This window comes from Schistocerca piceifrons, chromosome 1, assembly GCF_021461385.2.
Source record: "Schistocerca piceifrons isolate TAMUIC-IGC-003096 chromosome 1, iqSchPice1.1, whole genome shotgun sequence".
NCBI classification, from domain to species: Eukaryota; Metazoa; Arthropoda; class Insecta; order Orthoptera; family Acrididae; genus Schistocerca; species Schistocerca piceifrons.
Genome location: NC_060138.1, coordinates 453,233,185 through 453,250,506, shown reverse-complemented (window position 1 = coordinate 453,250,506; position 17,322 = coordinate 453,233,185). Strand labels below are relative to the sequence as shown.

The window sequence follows — 17,322 nt, the reverse complement described above, 5'->3', positions numbered from 1 at the left end:
AGTTGCAAACCTTCCCAAGCACCCTCCCACCACCACATGCTTCAGTCCTATCACAGGCATCCCCTACCCCATTAAAGGCAGGGCTACCCGTAAAAGTAGTTCTATGATTTACAAACTTACCTGCTGTGAAAATAATCTAGTGATTTACAAATTTGTGTGAAAACAGAGTGGTAACTAAACAGTTGTCACTGACAAACTGTGGCCAAGAGGCAACTGGAAGAAACCAGTTGCTTAACATGCCACTTAATGCAATGTGCTTCACATCAATGAGTGCTTCATGGCCTTGCTACCTGGATCCTTCCTATAAACACCAGCTTTTCTGAATTGCACAGGTGGGAACTCTCCCTATAATAATTCCTATGTTTTCATAACCTCCCAGGCCTCAGTCTTCGCTAGTCCTCCACCTACCTATCCCCTCTTCCCTGTTCCCATTCCAGCACAACATAGCCTTCTATTCCACCAACAGAACCCGCTAGTATTATTCCCTTCTCTACTTCTCTCCTTTTCCAATCCCCTACCCTCCCTCCCATAAGCAGCACTACATCTTTCCCCCACCCCTATCCTGCTATCCTTCCCCCTCCTCATTCCATGCTACCTCCTCAAGCCACACCAGACTGCTGCTGCTCCCATTAGTTGCAGCTGCATTTCACAGTCCGACCACAGCGGTAAGACAGGGGTGTGTGTGTGTGTGTGTGTGTGTGTGTGTGTGTGTGGTGTGTGTTTTTCTCTATTTCAGGGAGTCTTTCGGCCAAAAGCTTAAATGTATAGCAGTCTTTTCGTTGTCTGTCTGTAACTCAACGTCTCCTCTATATAGCGAGTAGCAACTATCCTTTTCAAATTATTATTGTTATTCCATCCTGTATGTTTATGTAGAGGGAGACCAAGGGATGAGTGCACTAAATAGATTCAGAAGGATGTAGGTTGCAGTAGGTACTGGGAGATGAAGAAGCTTGCACAGGATAGAGTAGCATGGAGAGCTGCATCAAACCAGTCTCTGGACTGAAGACCACAACAACAATGTTTATGTTGGAATTAATATGCAAAATAAGGGAAAGGTAACCACTCACTCATAGCAGAATGATGTGTGGCACATAGACACACAAACCAGAAAACAGTGTTACTAGCTTTCCAGCTCTAGCTTGCAGCAGTGGGAGAGGAAAATATGATTACTACAAAATTGATTACCTTTCCTGGGCACACCTGAAAATTTTCCTATGCACATTCTTAATAAAATGATTGCACAGAGGCATGTTTCACACCAGACAAACATTGTACTTTTAGAAACAGTCCTTTTTTTTAAGTTAGATCCACAAAGGGTTCACAATAGTACTAGATGACAAAGTCTTTCATATTAAAAAAAATTGGTAATAGGAATCTTATTTCTTGAGTAAATTTATACCATGTTACAGATATAATTTTTCAATACCACTACCTCCTGAACAAATATTATACACAGTGTTTAAGACAATTTTGGTTCATGGGAGTAGAGATTCAAATATACATAACCCACTAAATATATCAGTTATAGACACACAGCCCAGTGCAAATGAATGTTCTAGAGGAAATACTGGCAGTGTTAACTGTGGTGTTAGCAAACAGGGTGTACAGTGTGTTCCAGGACACCCAAATGAATGTGTTTTTCACGTGGCTTGATTAAAATCAGTGGGGAAAAGAATTAATAATGAAATTATTATTTTTTTAATTCATAACACATGTAAAATAATTCAAAAATACCTCATAAAAAGGTACACTTGTCTGGCACAACAAACCTTCACAATAGCTGGTCTTTGCAGGAAAACTTCTGAAGGGAAGTCCTGTAGGAGAACATCTGTGAAGAAGTAACACGAATGTAACAATAAGACAAGCTCTGAAGCTTCAGTAAGTGATTCCTCCACTGCTTTTAGAACATGACGGTCCGTAGTCACAAGAGGTTGCCATGGCAGCAGCAGATGTGGAAATATGTCCAGCAAAGACTCTGCAGATGCCACATTCACTGGATACACCAGAGGGTAAAATCCTGTACTCTGTACACCGACAGGATGCCTGGAATACCAAGGCAATATTAGATTAGTGCCAAAATTATTATTACTGTCATTACTGCTACTAGTAGTACCTCTACAATGAAAAAACTTAAGATGAATTACTATACGTTGGTTACTACACTACTTTAACAAGCAGTATATAAAGTTTATTTGTTTCAAAGCAAATGCAGTATGTTTCAGAGTGACTGACAATTTAATCAACTGATTACTTTTGGTTTCATCAGAGAATACAGCAACTTATTTACCATTTATGCACAACATAATAACAAGCAATATACCTAGTTCATGTAGATTTTTGGGAGCTAAAGAAACTAAGATGTAACATCAAATTGCTTGAACTTTTGGAGTAACATTTCACACTTAGCTTCAGTTAAACAAAATTCTGTTGTCATATAGGCATTGAAAGCAATATCTGGGCATTAGTTAAATCAACAATTGTAATTGTAACATTTTATAAAAGATAGCTTGCATAAAAGAACATCTGAAAATTGCTTTAAATCACCCAGTTGGAATTACCAAATTGACAAGCACTGACAGTCCTGTTGTTTTCAAGGACACAGCTTTGGCATACAATCATTTTGAATAATGTAATTAGCAAATGCTTAAATCCATTGTATCTGACGTTACACAGGGTCACTATATTCTGCCCATTATTACCTATATGTGAAATGAGAGGACTGACAATAAATTTTCAACAAAAGGTAATAGCAAACTAGGTGTACCAGAAGAATATTATAATATATTATTGGCCATTGTGCAGCAGCAGATGAGTAATTAAAAGCAAGGTAAATCATTGCAAAAGCTGTTTTGTATTAAGTGATACACAATGAGTGACCTTGATGAACAAGGCAGTGTGACTGAGAACAATACTGTAGAGGTTAAGTTTTTAAGCGAACAGAAATACCTAAGTGGGAATGTTTCTGTATATGATAGTAGTTATAAATCAGATATAAATGTAACTGTGAAGGATGGGAATGAAAGTCCTATTGTAAAGAACGAAATGGACGAAAACAGTACTGATGTGGATGAGGTCTTTAAGGTTAAGTAGGAGGAATCTAGTAGCAAAAGTCAGCAAGGACAAAAGTTTATGGCAGATGGAAATTTGGAAGTGATGTCAAGGCAAATTTTGAGCAATACCAGTAGCATGAAAGAAGACATGAATAGGACAGAAAGTAGTATGAAAGAAGACATGAACAAAATTGAAAGTAGTATGAAAGAAGACATTAGTAGGGTGGGAAAGAAAACTGACGGCATCAGAACTGACATCGTTAACTTATAAAGGATGAACTGAAGAAAGAAATTAAAAAGGAAATTAAGGTAGTCAACTCTAATCTTACAGAATTACATAAGAAGTTTGATGCGGTAGTTAAAGACTATTATAATACTAACGAGAAATTAACACTGAGTAGTAACTGTGTAGAAGAGAGAGAGAAACTTTGTGATGACAACAGTAGGAAGGTGGAGGTTTCTGAGAAATTTTGTGCTGAAAGAGTAAAGCTTGAGAACCAAAGCAATCACATTAAGAATGATTTTGAAACAGAGGTGGTAACCAAGTGTACACTAGTGGTAGAGGAAAAACCGGTAAAAGTAAATGAAAATGTAGATTCAAAATTGACTAAATTAGAGAAAAAGGTGGAAGAAATACAAAATCTATAGAATAGAGAAAGTGACAGTAGGTCTGATAATTATTTTGGTAAGCAGGATGATAGTTTTTTCAGGGAAAAGATAGAGGATTTGTTTATGAACAAGATCACATGGTATGTAAAAAGGAAGTGTGTCAGCCTGTAATAACAGCAAGTGTACAAGGAATACATGTTAAGTTTTCACTCGACAGTGGTAGTGATTTGAATGACATTTCACAGGCATTTTTTGAATCTATCAAGAACACAGAGGTTATAGTGGTGATGCAAGCATCTGGAATAAAAATTGTTCGTGCTATTGGTAAGCTATCAAAGAGTGTGAAACAAGAGTATTGTTAACTGAGGAATTCGCAAGACAGCTATTGGAATGCAATTTCTTGGTAATTCAAAATCTCAGCATTGTTTTAATATTTTGGACTAATTTATTATGCAATTAGCAAGTAGGGGGTTCAACATTCTATGTTGGATTCATTATGCGGCAATAATGCAGCTGCCTGTCCATTTTTCATGTTTCCTGAGGCAGTCAAACTCTTCTCCTTTCCAAGCTGTAGTTTGTAAGTGAATCAGAATTAAGCTCTCTTCGACTTTTGATTTTGTGCAGTAGCATACTTTGGTACAGAAATATGTTAGAAAAGTTTTCTTCGGTGTTATCTATATAACTATTTATACACTCCTGGAAATGGAAAAAAGAACACATTGACACCAGTGTGTCAGACCCACGATACTTGCTCCGGACACTGCGAGAGGGCTGTACAAGCAATGATCACACGCACGGCACAGCGGACACACCAGGAACCGCGGTGTTGGCCGTCGAATGGCGCTAGCTGCGCAGCATTTGTGCACCGCCGCCGTCAGTGTCAGACAGTTTGCCGTGGCATACGGAGCTCCATCGCAGTCTTTAACACTGGTAGCATGCCGCGACAGCGTGGACGTGAACCGTATGTGCAGTTGACGGACTTTGAGCGAGGGCGTATAGTGGGCATGCGGGAGGCCGGGTGGACGTACCGCCGAATTGCTCAACACGTGGGGCGTGAGGTCTCCACAGTACATCGATGTTGTCGCCAGTGGTCGGCGGAAGGTGCACGTGCCCGTCGACCTGGGACCGGACCGCAGCGACGCACGGATGCACGCCAAGACCGTAGGATCCTACGCAGTGCCGTAGGGGACCACACCGCCACTTCCCAGCAAATTAGGGACACTGTTGCTCCTGGGGTATCGGCGAGGACCATTCGCAACCGTCTCCATGAAGCTGGGCTACGGTCCCGCACACCGTTAGGCCGTCTTCCGCTCACGCCCCAACATCGTGCAGCCCGCCTCCAGTGGTGTCGCGACAGGCGTGAATGGAGGGACGAATGGAGACGTGTCGTCTTCAGCGATGAGAGTCGCTTCTGCCTTGGTGCCAATGATGGTCGTATGCGTGTTTGGCGCCGTGCAGGTGAGCGCCACAATCAGGACTGCATACGACCGAGGCACACAGGGCCAACACCCGGCATCATGGTGTGGGGAGCGATCTCCTACACTGGCCGTACACCACTGGTGATCGTCGAGGGGACACTGAATAGTGCACGGTACATCCAAACCGTCATCGAACCCATCGTTCTACCATTCCTAGAGCGGCAAGGGAACTTGCTGTTCCAACAGGACAATGCACGTCCGCATGTATCCCGTGCCACCCAACGTGCTCTAGAAGGTGTAAGTCAACTACCCTGGCCAGCAAGATCTTCGGATCTGTCCCCCATTGAGCATGTTTGGGACTGGATGAAGCGTCGTCTCACGCGGTCTGCACGTCCAGCATGAACGCTGGTCCAACTGAGGCGCCACGTGGAAATGGCATGGCAAGCCGTTCCACAGGACTACATACAGCATCTCTACGATCGTCTCCATGGGAGAATAGCAGCCTGCATTGCTGCGAAAGGTGGATATACACTGTACTAGTGCCGACATTGTGCATGCTCTGTTGCCTGTGTCTATGTGCCTGTGGTTCTGTCAGTGTGATCATGTGATGTATCTGACCCCAGGAATGTGTCAATAAAGTTTCCCCTTCCTGGGACAATGAATTCGCGGTGTTCTTATTTCAATTTCCAGGAGTGTATTATGCTGTGTTAGTTATAAGTAATGAATCACATGAGGATGGAATAAAATAAAGTGATGCCATGGTTAAAGAATTTCTGTCAAACAAAGAGGTAAGTTAAACTGAAAATGAAAGGTCTTGGCATGTGTGGAGGATCATTAACATGAAGTAATGAGCTCACTGGTGCAGCAGCAGAGACAGTGTGCAGTATAAACCATCTTAAGTACTAGATCTTAATATTAATTGTGATATAATAGAAGTGTTTGTGTTCAGAGCAATCAGTCTATGTGAGGTAACTATCTATCTGTGTCATGGTACAGCCTTTTCTAACATTAAGGAATTCAAACTTTAGACATAGTTGCCTGGAGTAATGTGTGGAAAGAATAAGCAAAATTTGTATATATATATATATATATCACCCTTCAAGCTAAAATATTAAGCAATTTGATGGAATACAGTGAAATAATAGTTTTTTTTGTTTTTTTTTTTTTTTTTTTGAGTGATAATTTTGTCTGATCAATAATGAGAGTTAAGTTTGCCTTAGCATAAGGATCTGTTACTGTGGAATGTTTTTCAGTAGAATCAATTTTGCATTAGATAAGCAGAGCAGGTGTTTATTTATTAGATAGTGAAACAATAATGAAATAATAAAATATTGGATAATGTTAGGGTCTTAATAATGGTTAGGGAGCCTGTCTATGTAGTAGGGATATTTTTTGAGAAAGCACTCCACTAGTTAACTATGTGAGAAAGGTACGTAAAATAATGGAGCTGATAAACATGATTAACGCAAAAGATAACTGTATATAAACAAATGTGGTGTAACTATATTGGGGATCTAATTTTGAACTAGGCAACATTGGGTACTGTATATATTGTGCAATTCATGACACAACTGGGAATGAGAGCTTAACACAAAGGGTAATATTTTAGTGCAGTACAAGTTGTATAATGCTGTATCATTGGATCTATAGGTATCTGAAAACTTCTATTTGTGTTCTGTGGAATTATGAGCTTAAAGAAGTAGTACTGGGATGAGGAAAAGTAATTTTGCTGATTCACTGATAACTGTGGCACTAGATTGATGTGAATATTCTGACAGGTAAACTATTTGGTAATATTTTGCGAAGATTTAATTTTCTGCTGGAATGAGAGTAGTACTCAGAGTTGGGTGGAGAAGCAGGGCAAGGATGTGGTACAACTTCCATCCCCTTAATTTTGATTTGAATAGTAATCAAGTTGTGCAATGATGACTATTCCTTTTTCATAATGTAATGATTAGTAAATCTATGCTGCTGCACATCATGAGTTTTTGCTATTTTACAAATGGAAAGAGACCCAAATCTTTCAAGTTTAACCAGTTTCAGACAGTTATGAGTTAAGAGTAATGTTTTGTAGTGTAATGTGCACTTGATTTAAAAAAATTTCTAGTCACCTTCTTTTGTACTATAGCCAATTTTAATGCTAATTATTGTAATGTTATGAGGATTATGTAATGTATTTATTCATGATGTAATGACTATCATTTGCCATTAGTGTTAAACTTTTTTTAGACTTAAGTTAGAAATAAAAGTAAGTGTACTAAAGTACGCTATTTTGTCTGATTTTTTTAAATGTACTACGGTAGAGTAGAACCACCTCCAAGGGGAGTGATCGCAGTGAATTTCCTAACTAACTGCCACTTGGACCTGTTGAAGCTGTGGACATCTTGGTGAGAAAGTGTGTAAAAGCTCATTGAAAAAGTGAAAGTGCTTGTAAAAGCTCATTGAAAAAGTGAAAGTGCTTGTGAAAATTACATATTGAGCAAGTGAAATTTTGTGCTTGACAGTGAACTGCAAGTGTAATTTAACTTCTTTGCTACCCATGAGGATTTATTCTTTTAAGCAAGATAGGCTTGAATAAAATGATATGTATCTTAAAATGTAATCTTCGCTTACCCAAAAAGGGACATCACTTATGATGAACATGCAAAATTTTGTTAAAAGTATAACTTGTGGATCTTTAGTGAGACTGTACAACATACTGTATGTAAATATTTCGTTTGGGAATTTTTGTATGGGAGGTTCACATAATTATAAATTTGAAAAAAACATATGTACTGTAGTTTTGATAAGCAAGCCAGGATATTTTTACTTCCCCTCTTGTTTTGCCATCTGCCTCCTTAAATTCGTTTTTTCACTTTTAAATATTACTATTAACAAATGTGAGTATAATCTGCATTTTCATAAAAGAGAAAGATTGGCCTTCAATTTTAAAGAATATAACACCAGGTCTAATTTTGTGCTCAGTTTTATGTATGTAATAGAATTCTTAATTTATTTGGCCTATTCCTAGTTAGTATCTTTTATTATAGGGTGAAATCAGTAAATTGTTTTGTAACATAAATTCTATTGTTGACATATAAACAAATATACATTCTGTAATAGTTGTAAACATTTAGAAGAAGAAACAATAGTGATCTTAAAGTATCTATTTGGCTCTCTTCAAAAACATGTTAGCAAAGCCAGCCCTTAATTAATTCCCAGGTAATTAACATTTTGTCATAAGTATTGTTTGTGTAACAATATCTGTTAATTTCATCACTTAAACAAACAATACGGCGTAACCTTTGTAGCACAAGAAACTGTTAAAAAGAACAAATTTTTCGATGTATTCAGTTGATTTAATGAGTTAAGTTGTAATCAAAATTTCTGTAAATTTAACTTTAATCAATGTGTAGTTTCAGTACCTATTATAGTGATGATATATAAGGGCTCAATTTTTGGTCCCAAGACAGTCAGCCCATGGCCGAGTTTCAGACAAGAAACCTGTGTTGGTTAGAACAACAACAATGCTTCAGCTTAACTGTGGAATAAGTGTTAAACAATTAGACTGTGTGTAAAAACAATGACAGTGTCTGCTCCATACGTATCCTTCACTTTTTCAAGAACTGAGAACTTTGTGGTTAGGTTTTTATTGCTCGTAGATGTTCAATAGTAAACTATTGTAGCAGTATGTGGATGTTTGCCTGCTTACTGTTTTTTAGGCTTATGGGAAGTTAGAACAATAGTGTACTGGCCATATTAAATGAGTATATGGGGGGTTGTGAAAAGTGAAAATAAACATCTGTGGAACGCAAATGTGCATCTGTCGGCTACATCATTCAAGGTAGTCAGTGTTTACTTCCAAACCCCATTATTCAGCCAGTGTAGGAATGCAGTACGTTGACAACGAGGACAATCAATGAAGAAACAAAGTCGGTAAACCGCTACAGTTTATCTTTTACTTATTGTGCATGATCTCCTTCGAAATACACTCCCACACAATTGATACACTGCTCCCAATGGCGTTTCCACTTCTGGAAGCAGTCTTTGTATGCAAAGCACCGTCTGCGGATGTTCTTTTCTCGTCTACTGTTGCAAACATTCATCTTTTCAATCGGGTTTTCAACTCTGGAAATAAAAAAAAGTCCACTGGGGCAGGGCCTGGATAGTATGGGGGATGAGGCAGCTCAGGTACTTTGTTTTTTGCAACAGTCATACACCAACAGGGATGAACGTGCAAGTGCATTATCATGATGCAAGAGCCATTAACTGTCTCGCCGCATTTCAGTCAATTTCCTTCTCGCATTTTCCTGCAGGAGTCGCAACATATCCTAATAGTAACATCAATCCACAGTTTGTCCTGTGGCACGAATTCATGATGAACTAATCCTTTAAAGTCAAGGAAAATTATCAGCATGGCTTTGACATTTGAGCTCACCTGACCAGATGATCTTTTTTTTTTGTCTTGGAGAACCTTTCCCGATCCATTGTGCAGATTAAACCTTGATCTCAGCATCATAACCATAGACCTTGTAGTGGTTCCACCTGTTTTTATTTCTTCAGTTGTTGATTGTCCTTAGTGTCGACATAATGCATTGCTTTACTGGGGGATTGAACCATCGTCCTCCCGAAGGCGAGTCCATTGTGCTAGACACTGCACCACCTCACTCGGTTTTCATGACATGACTAAACTGGAATCATACATTATTCTGCAGTCTCTCACACGGTCAGTCTGAGATTGGCATGCACAATTTCGTTTACATCCCTGAAATGAATGTCATTGGTAGACAATCAAGGGCATCCTGAATGAGGGTCATGTTTAACTTCCGTCCAGCCATTTTTAAACCACGTGAATCATTTGTAACACCAACTACGGCTTAAGCACTTGTCACCATAGGATTCCTGCATCATTTGGCATGTCTCTACAAAAGTGTTCTTGAGTTTCAGGTAAAGTGTAATGCAGACATGTTGCTCCTCTATAAGTGCCATCTCAAAATTCGCAATTTGTGCGGCACAGCATTCTACTCAACACAGCGCTGAACAATAAGTAATAGACAAACAACAATGAAACTTCTGGCAGTTACACTTTAAGACCCGATGTGTGTAGGGATGCCAACTGCATCATGCTCCAACAAACCACTGATGTGAAATTATGAATGTTCCGGAATTTTCTGAAAAGACCTCGTATAGCTTTATGAAGGAGTGTTAGTAACTCAGCTCTGAAACCTTCCTTGTGTAGCAAATACTGTTCACATAATCCATGATTTGAAAGAATCATATCTAGTAATCAATGGAATATCGTCTCAGTTATGTGACTTCCTGTCAGAGAGATCACAGTTCGTAGTAATTGACGGAAAGTCATCGAGTAAAACAGAAGTGATTTCTGGCATTCCCCAAGGTAGCGTTATAGGCCCTTTGCTGTTCCTTATCTATATAAATGATTTGGGAGATGATCTGAGGAGCTGTCTTAGGTTGTTTGCAGATGACGTTGTTGTTTATTGACTAATAAAGTCATCAGAAGATCAAAACAAACTGCAAAATGATTTAGAAAAGATATCTGAATGGTGCAAAAATTGGAAGTTGACCCTAAATAATGAAAAGTGTGAGGTCATCCACATGAGTGCTAAAAGGAATCCATTAAACTTTGGTTACACAATAAATCAGTCAAATATAAAGGCCGTAAATTCAACTAAATGCCTAGGAATTACAATTATGAACAACTTAAATTGGAAGGAACACACAGAAAATGTTGTGGGGAAGGCTAACCAAAGACTGTGTTTTATTGGCAGGACACTTAGAAAATGTAACAGATCTACTAAGGAGACTGCCTACACTACGCTCGTCTGTCCTCTTTTAGAATACTGTTGCACGGTGTGGGATCCTTACCAGACAGGACTGACGGGAGTACATCGAAAAAGTTCAAAGAAGAGCACCACATTTTGTATTGTAGCGAAATATGGGAGAGAGTGTCACTGAAATGATACAGGATTTGGGCTGGACATCATTAAAACGAAAGGCATTTTTCGTTGCAATGGAATCTTCTCATGAAATTCCAGTCACCAACTTTCTCCTCCAAATGCAAAAATATTTTGTTGATACTGACCTACATAGGGAGAAATGATCACCATAATAAAATAAGGGAAATTAGAGTTTGAACGGAAAGATATAGGTGTTTGTTCTTTCTGCGCACTATAAGAGATTGGGATAATAGGGAATTGTGAAGGTGGTTCAATGAACCCTCTGCCAGGCACTTAAATGTGATTTGCAGAGTATCCATGTAGATGTAGATGTCACTAACAACCACACCAGGCATTTAGCCATTATATCACTCAACAACACAGGCTGTCTAAAAACAGACACATGGTAGTGTCGAACATCTATGCAGGCATCACTGTAGGGCAGGCTGAAATGTAACTCATCAAAAAATACTGTACCCTTGAATGAATTTACATGTTCACTGAAGTCTGAGGTATTCATGGTTTCTGAACACTAAAAGTCAACACAACAGCATCTGTGCCAGTAATCCAGGTTGCAACAGGTGCTGTATAATCTATACCTATCATAAACGTGGATGTATGTATATTCCACATGTCCTCCTAAACCACTGGACCAATTTCAACCAAACTTGAAACACACATTGCTCCCTGTCTGGAAAGGACCAGTGTGGGATAAGAACCACCTACAGGGGATAGGCAAAATAATGTGAACACTTGTACTTGGGAATGGTTTATTAATAAGGGGCTGGGCCCCCATTAGCCTGTAAAACAACCTGCACTGATGCCTAGTCCGTAATGGACATGTACAGTCCATTGTGACATGTGCCTTACTTGCATTGTTGACCGTCAAACACAACCATCCCATTGCTACCACTGTTCACATTATTTTGCCTCTCCCCCATGTCTCTCACAGGAGTGGCACTGGGCATGAAAAAGGAGTATAGCTCATGACACACAGACTGTATTCTACATCTACATGACAACCTCACAATTCATACTTAAGTGCCAGGCAGACAGTTAATTAGATCACTTTCACTATATTTCTCTACCGTTCCAATCTTGAACAGCATATTGGAAAAATGAACTCTTAAATTTCCTGTGCAAACTCTGACTTCTATTATTTTATTACAATGATCATTTCTCCCTAGGTCAGTGGGTAATATTTTTGTATTTAAAGTCCATAGTGCTCAGAGCCATTTTGTATTTAAAGTAGGACAGTGGAGATTGAAATTTGGTGAAAAGATCTCACTGATATGAAAAATGCCTTTGTTAATGATTCCCACACAAACTCACGTATCATATCTGGGACACTCTATACCCAATTTTGCGACAATACAAAATGATTGCCCTTCTTTCAGCTTTATTAGCATCATCAGTCAATCCTAACAATATTCATGCACTTTATACATAATTTCAAACCTTTATTAAACAAATTTTCGCTTCCCTCCCCCCCCCCCCCCCTCCCAAAAAACAATGATGAAAAGGAAAAAGTTCATGATCTATAAATTTATTAGTTCTTTACTACTAACTCTATTCACCAGATGGACAGAGAGAGGGGGGATGGACCAGACAGACAGAGAGGGTGCTGGGGGGGATAGACCATATTGACAGAGAGTTGGCAGGGAGGAGTAGCAGATGGTCACAGAGAGGAGGAGGAGTAGGATGGAGAATGGGGGCTGGAGGAGACATGACAGAGAGAGGGTGCTGAAGTGGATGAGGGGGTGGAGAGGAGGGGGAGAGGGGGAGAGAGAGAGAGAGAGAGAGAGAGAGAGAGAGAGAGAGAGAGAGAGAGGGGGGGGGGGGAGAGGGGGAGTGGACTAAGAGGTACAGGAGGAGATGCACTAAGGGGGATGCAGGAGAAGAACAGATGGGGAAGGAACAGATGGACAGAGAGAGGGGAATGGAGCAGATGGACAAAGAGAGGGAGGAGGAGTAGCAGACGGTCACAGAGAGGAGGAGGAGTAGGATGGAGAATGGGGGCTGGAGGAGACATGACAGAGAGAGGGTGCTGAAGTGGATGAGGGGGTGGAGAGGAGGGGGGGGGGGGAGAGAGAGAGAGAGAGAGAGAGAGAGAGAGGGGGGGGGGGGGGAGAGGGGGAGTGGACTAAGAGGTACAGGAGGAGATGCACTAAGGGGGATGCAGGAGAAGAACAGATGGGGAAGGAACAGATGGACAGAGAGAGGGGAATGGAGCAGATGGACAAAGAGAGGGAGGAGGAGTAGCAGACGGTCACAGAGAGGAGCAGGAGAAGATGAACAGAGAGTGGGAGCTAGAGGAGATGGACAGGGAGATGGTGGAGAAGTAGACAGGCAGAGAAGGGGAGGAGGAAATGGACAGACAGGGGGAAGAATGAGATTGGCAGTAAGAGAGGAAAGGAGCAGATGGAGTAACTGAACTGGAATAAATACATACCCAGGCAACTCTGCATACTCAGGTAATTGTTAATACAAACTGGTTCCCACCTTTGCAAAGATTGAACATCAACCCAAGATTGTATGGTCCATTCTGGTCATGAAGACAATATGCCACTTATCATATGCTATGAACACAAAACCTGGCTTATTTTTTCACAAAGGTACTTTACTGTCCATTCAGTGGATTATAGTCAGTGGATTATAGTGAAATGGCTCTCTCTCTCTCTGTGTGTGTGGTGGGGGGGGGGGGGGGGGGGAGGGGGGGGGGGGGCACACATGCATGTCAGTACACTTGTGTGTGTGTTTAATCTATTAGGAACATGATACACGTAAAAAACCATACAAACAAGATCTTTCTACATCTGAGTCAGGGCCTCCAAATAAAATAAAAATTATTTTTATCAAACACGGTAGAAAGCATCCAACAAAAAAAATTGCAATTTTTAGAAAGTAAATCCTATTACCTCTGCTCCTTGGTTTGGGTGAAATTCTCAGGTTCAGTTTCTTTTATACCATGTAGTTTGGCACTGTCTTCCCGCTCTCTTGTAATTTCAGTGATGATTTGGTCAACATAGGACTTCAAAGGGGCTTCTAATTCAGTTTGTATTTCATATAATCTTGTAAGTGAAAGCGGTGCTTCCAATAACATTAAGGAATCTCTTTCCCAGGCAATCTACAAGAAACAGTACAGTTATTTCCTATTGCAGATAACATGAGTGAAACAGTACTCTACAGAAAAAAAGAAAGTTTACCTTCACCAACTGTAGCATCAATTTCAACACTTTTTCTTTTTCAACACATGGTTTTAAGTAAAACCAGTTCAAGAGTTTAAAGAACAACTCTTTTCTCACTCCCAGATCATCATCACTTATTAAACCATGTTCCAGTTTTGAAATTAAGCTATTCAAAGCTCGGACCCTGATTTCTTCCAACCCATGTCCTGTAAACGTAGAAAAACATAAAGAAAAGCGAATCACAATCGCTACACGATCCCTATCATTTTCATTTTTGTGTCTGAAATATTGTCAACAGTGAGGCAATTAGATGTGGAAGTTAAGGTCAGTACAGCCAATGATGTGGTGCAGATTACTGCTACAGAACCTAGTAGATGATTCCACAAACTTAAAATTAAAGTTGTTTGTCATTGTCAGATTTAGATTTGAAACAACATGCCCCATATGGCAATAGTTATGCATAGAACACTTTCCCTCTGTTCTGCTTTTGTAAAAGTAGTAAATAATTTGTTGGAATTTATGCTGTGAATAATTTATCTGCATTCATCTCCTCAAAACATACATATACAACATTTGGTGCATAGCTGTCATGTTCCATAGCCTGCTTAAATTAAAATGCATAATCCACATTTTACAAGGAGTGTGGAAGATCATAATTCTCATTGTGGCATGTGTAAGGTAACACTACTGATATCCCACATCTTTTCAAGTGCCACAACATACCTCCCCCTAACCGCGAGCGCACCCGCGCCCACACACACACACACACACACACACACACACACACACACACACACACACAAGCCTTTGTCACTGGCTACTGAATACAGACTGCAGACAGGAAATGTGCTTAATGAGAGAAACAATCTGTGGATGGTAGAGGAAAGGAGGAGGCCAATACGGGTAGGGGGAGGGACAGACAGGCAGTTTGCAGGGAGGGGGTGGACAAAGAGAGAAGTAGAGAAAGGGAAAAAAGACTAGTGGGTGCTTTGGGGAAGTAGAAGCCTGTGTTGTGTTTGAATGGGAGCATGGAAGGTGATAGGCAGATGGAGGACAGGGACTAGTGAAGAGGGGTGCTACAGAAATGTAGGATATTTTGCAGGGAGACTTCCCAATTCAGAAAAACTGGTGTTGGTATGAAGGACCCACATGATGCAGGCTATGAAGCAGTCACTGCAGTGAAGTGCACTGCGTTAGGTGGCATGTTCATCAACTGGGTGGTGCTGCTGTATCTTGGTCACAGTTTGTCACTGATCGTTCACGCAGAAAGACAGCTGGTTAGTTGTCATGCCCGCATAGGAAGCAGTATAGTGGTTGCAGCTTACTTTGTAGCTCACATGACTGCTTGCACAGGGAGTTCTGTGTTTGATGGAATAGGAGATGCCTGTGGCAGGACTAGAATAAATGGTAGTGGGAGGATTTATGGGACAGGTCATGCCTCTAGGTCTATTGCAGGGATATGGCAGCAGGGCTGGATTAGAGATGGACAAGAATATTGCACAGGTTTGGTGGATGGTGGAATACCACTGTGAGAGGAGTGGGAGGGATGGTGGGTAGGACATTCCTCACTTCAGGGTACGACGAGAGGTAGTCAAAGCCCTGGCGGAGAATGTGATTCATTTGTTCCAGTCATGGGTGGTACGGAGGGTAATGCTCCTTTTTGGCTGGACAGTCTGTATGTGGTAGGTGGTAGGTGACTGGAGAGACAAGGTATGGGAGGTATGTTTCTGTAAAAGATTGCAAGGGAAATTTCAATCTGTGAATGCCTCTGTGAGACTCCTGGTATATCTGGAGAGGGACTGCTTGTCACTATAGATGTGATGACCATGGGTGGCTAGGCTGTGTGGGAGGGACTTCTTGGTATGGAATGGGAATATGGTAGACCTTCGATCTAGATCACAAATATGGCATCAATGAATCTGAATTAGGTGGGGGGTCTGGGATTCTGGGTGGTTAGGGAGGAATTCTCTAGACAACCCACGAATAGGTTGGCATAGGATGGTGTTATGCTTGTGTCCATTGCTGTATCACGAATTTGTCTGTATGCGATGCATTCAAAGGAATTGTGGGTGAGGATACAGAGGGTCATGGTGACCAGGAAGAAGCCTGAAGGTATTGAGTCAGTTGGGTTATGGAAAAGGTAGTGTTCAATAATGGCAAGGCCATAGGCTTTGGGGGTGTTAGTGCAAAAGAAGATGGCATCAATAATGACTAGCAAGGCACTGTGTGGTAATGGAATGGAAAGGGACTGACATAACTGAAAACTTTAGAGAAAATTCCAGTCTGCTTCTACATACGTTCGTCAATCATACTGTGGGTGGCTAGGCTGTGTGGGAGGGACTTCTTGGTACGGAATGGGAATATGGTAGACCTTCGATCTAGATCACAAATATGGCATCAATGAATCTGAATTAGGTGGGGGGGTCTGGGATTCTGGGTGGTTAGGGAGGAATTCTCTAGGATGTAGAGCATCCGACAGTCAATTAGGAAAACTAGTTTTGTTAGTGGTGGGCATGACATGACATCCTGTGAAACATTACTAAATGCCTTCTCTGTAACCTATGTGGAAAAGATAGTTCGGAACATCATTCATGATGGAAATATGTTGGCCCTAATGACAACAACAAGACCCTACCGCTTTGATGACAACAATTAAAACAAGAAGAAATACATTTATGTTCAGTAAACCAGATTTTTAAAAAAGCAATTGTGCCATATCTCAATGAGGAACTTGAAATAGGGCAGCAAAGTAGCTTTTGTTTAAAAGAATAGTTGATCATGCACTGGATACATATATGTCCACTAAAAGAGTTCATAATGGAAGGGATCGTCCATGGCATAGTCACTGTAAAGAAACTTCTAAAGAAACAGAGGCTACTGCATAAAAGGTGTAAAACAAAGCATAGGACTATAGGTAGAGAAATGTTGAATGAAAAGTGTTTGGCTTTGAAGAGAGTAGTGTGCAAAGCCTTCAATGACTACAGTAGCAGAACATTATCAAATGATCTTTCATGAAACCCAAAGAAAACATGGTTGTTTGTAATGGCTGTTAGGGGCTGTAATCCAGCCACTTGCGAAGAGAGAAGAGCTGAACCTGAAGTCAGCAAACCGAAAGCTGAAA

General features: G+C 40.5%; 1 protein-coding gene across 1 annotated transcript in view; it reads right to left on the bottom strand.

The window, feature by feature from the left end:
• The window catches only part of LOC124795380 (rotatin), a 395,098-nt gene that overhangs the window by 337,571 nt on the left and 40,205 nt on the right, over nt 1-17,322 (bottom strand). The window contains exons 2-4 of the mRNA XM_047259395.1: nt 14,220-14,407; nt 13,932-14,140; nt 1,770-2,043 (exon numbers count right to left, since the gene is read on the bottom strand). Of these exons, the coding sequence (XP_047115351.1) occupies nt 1,770-2,043; nt 13,932-14,140; nt 14,220-14,407 (671 nt within the window). The remainder of the gene's footprint in view (nt 1-1,769; nt 2,044-13,931; nt 14,141-14,219; nt 14,408-17,322) is intronic.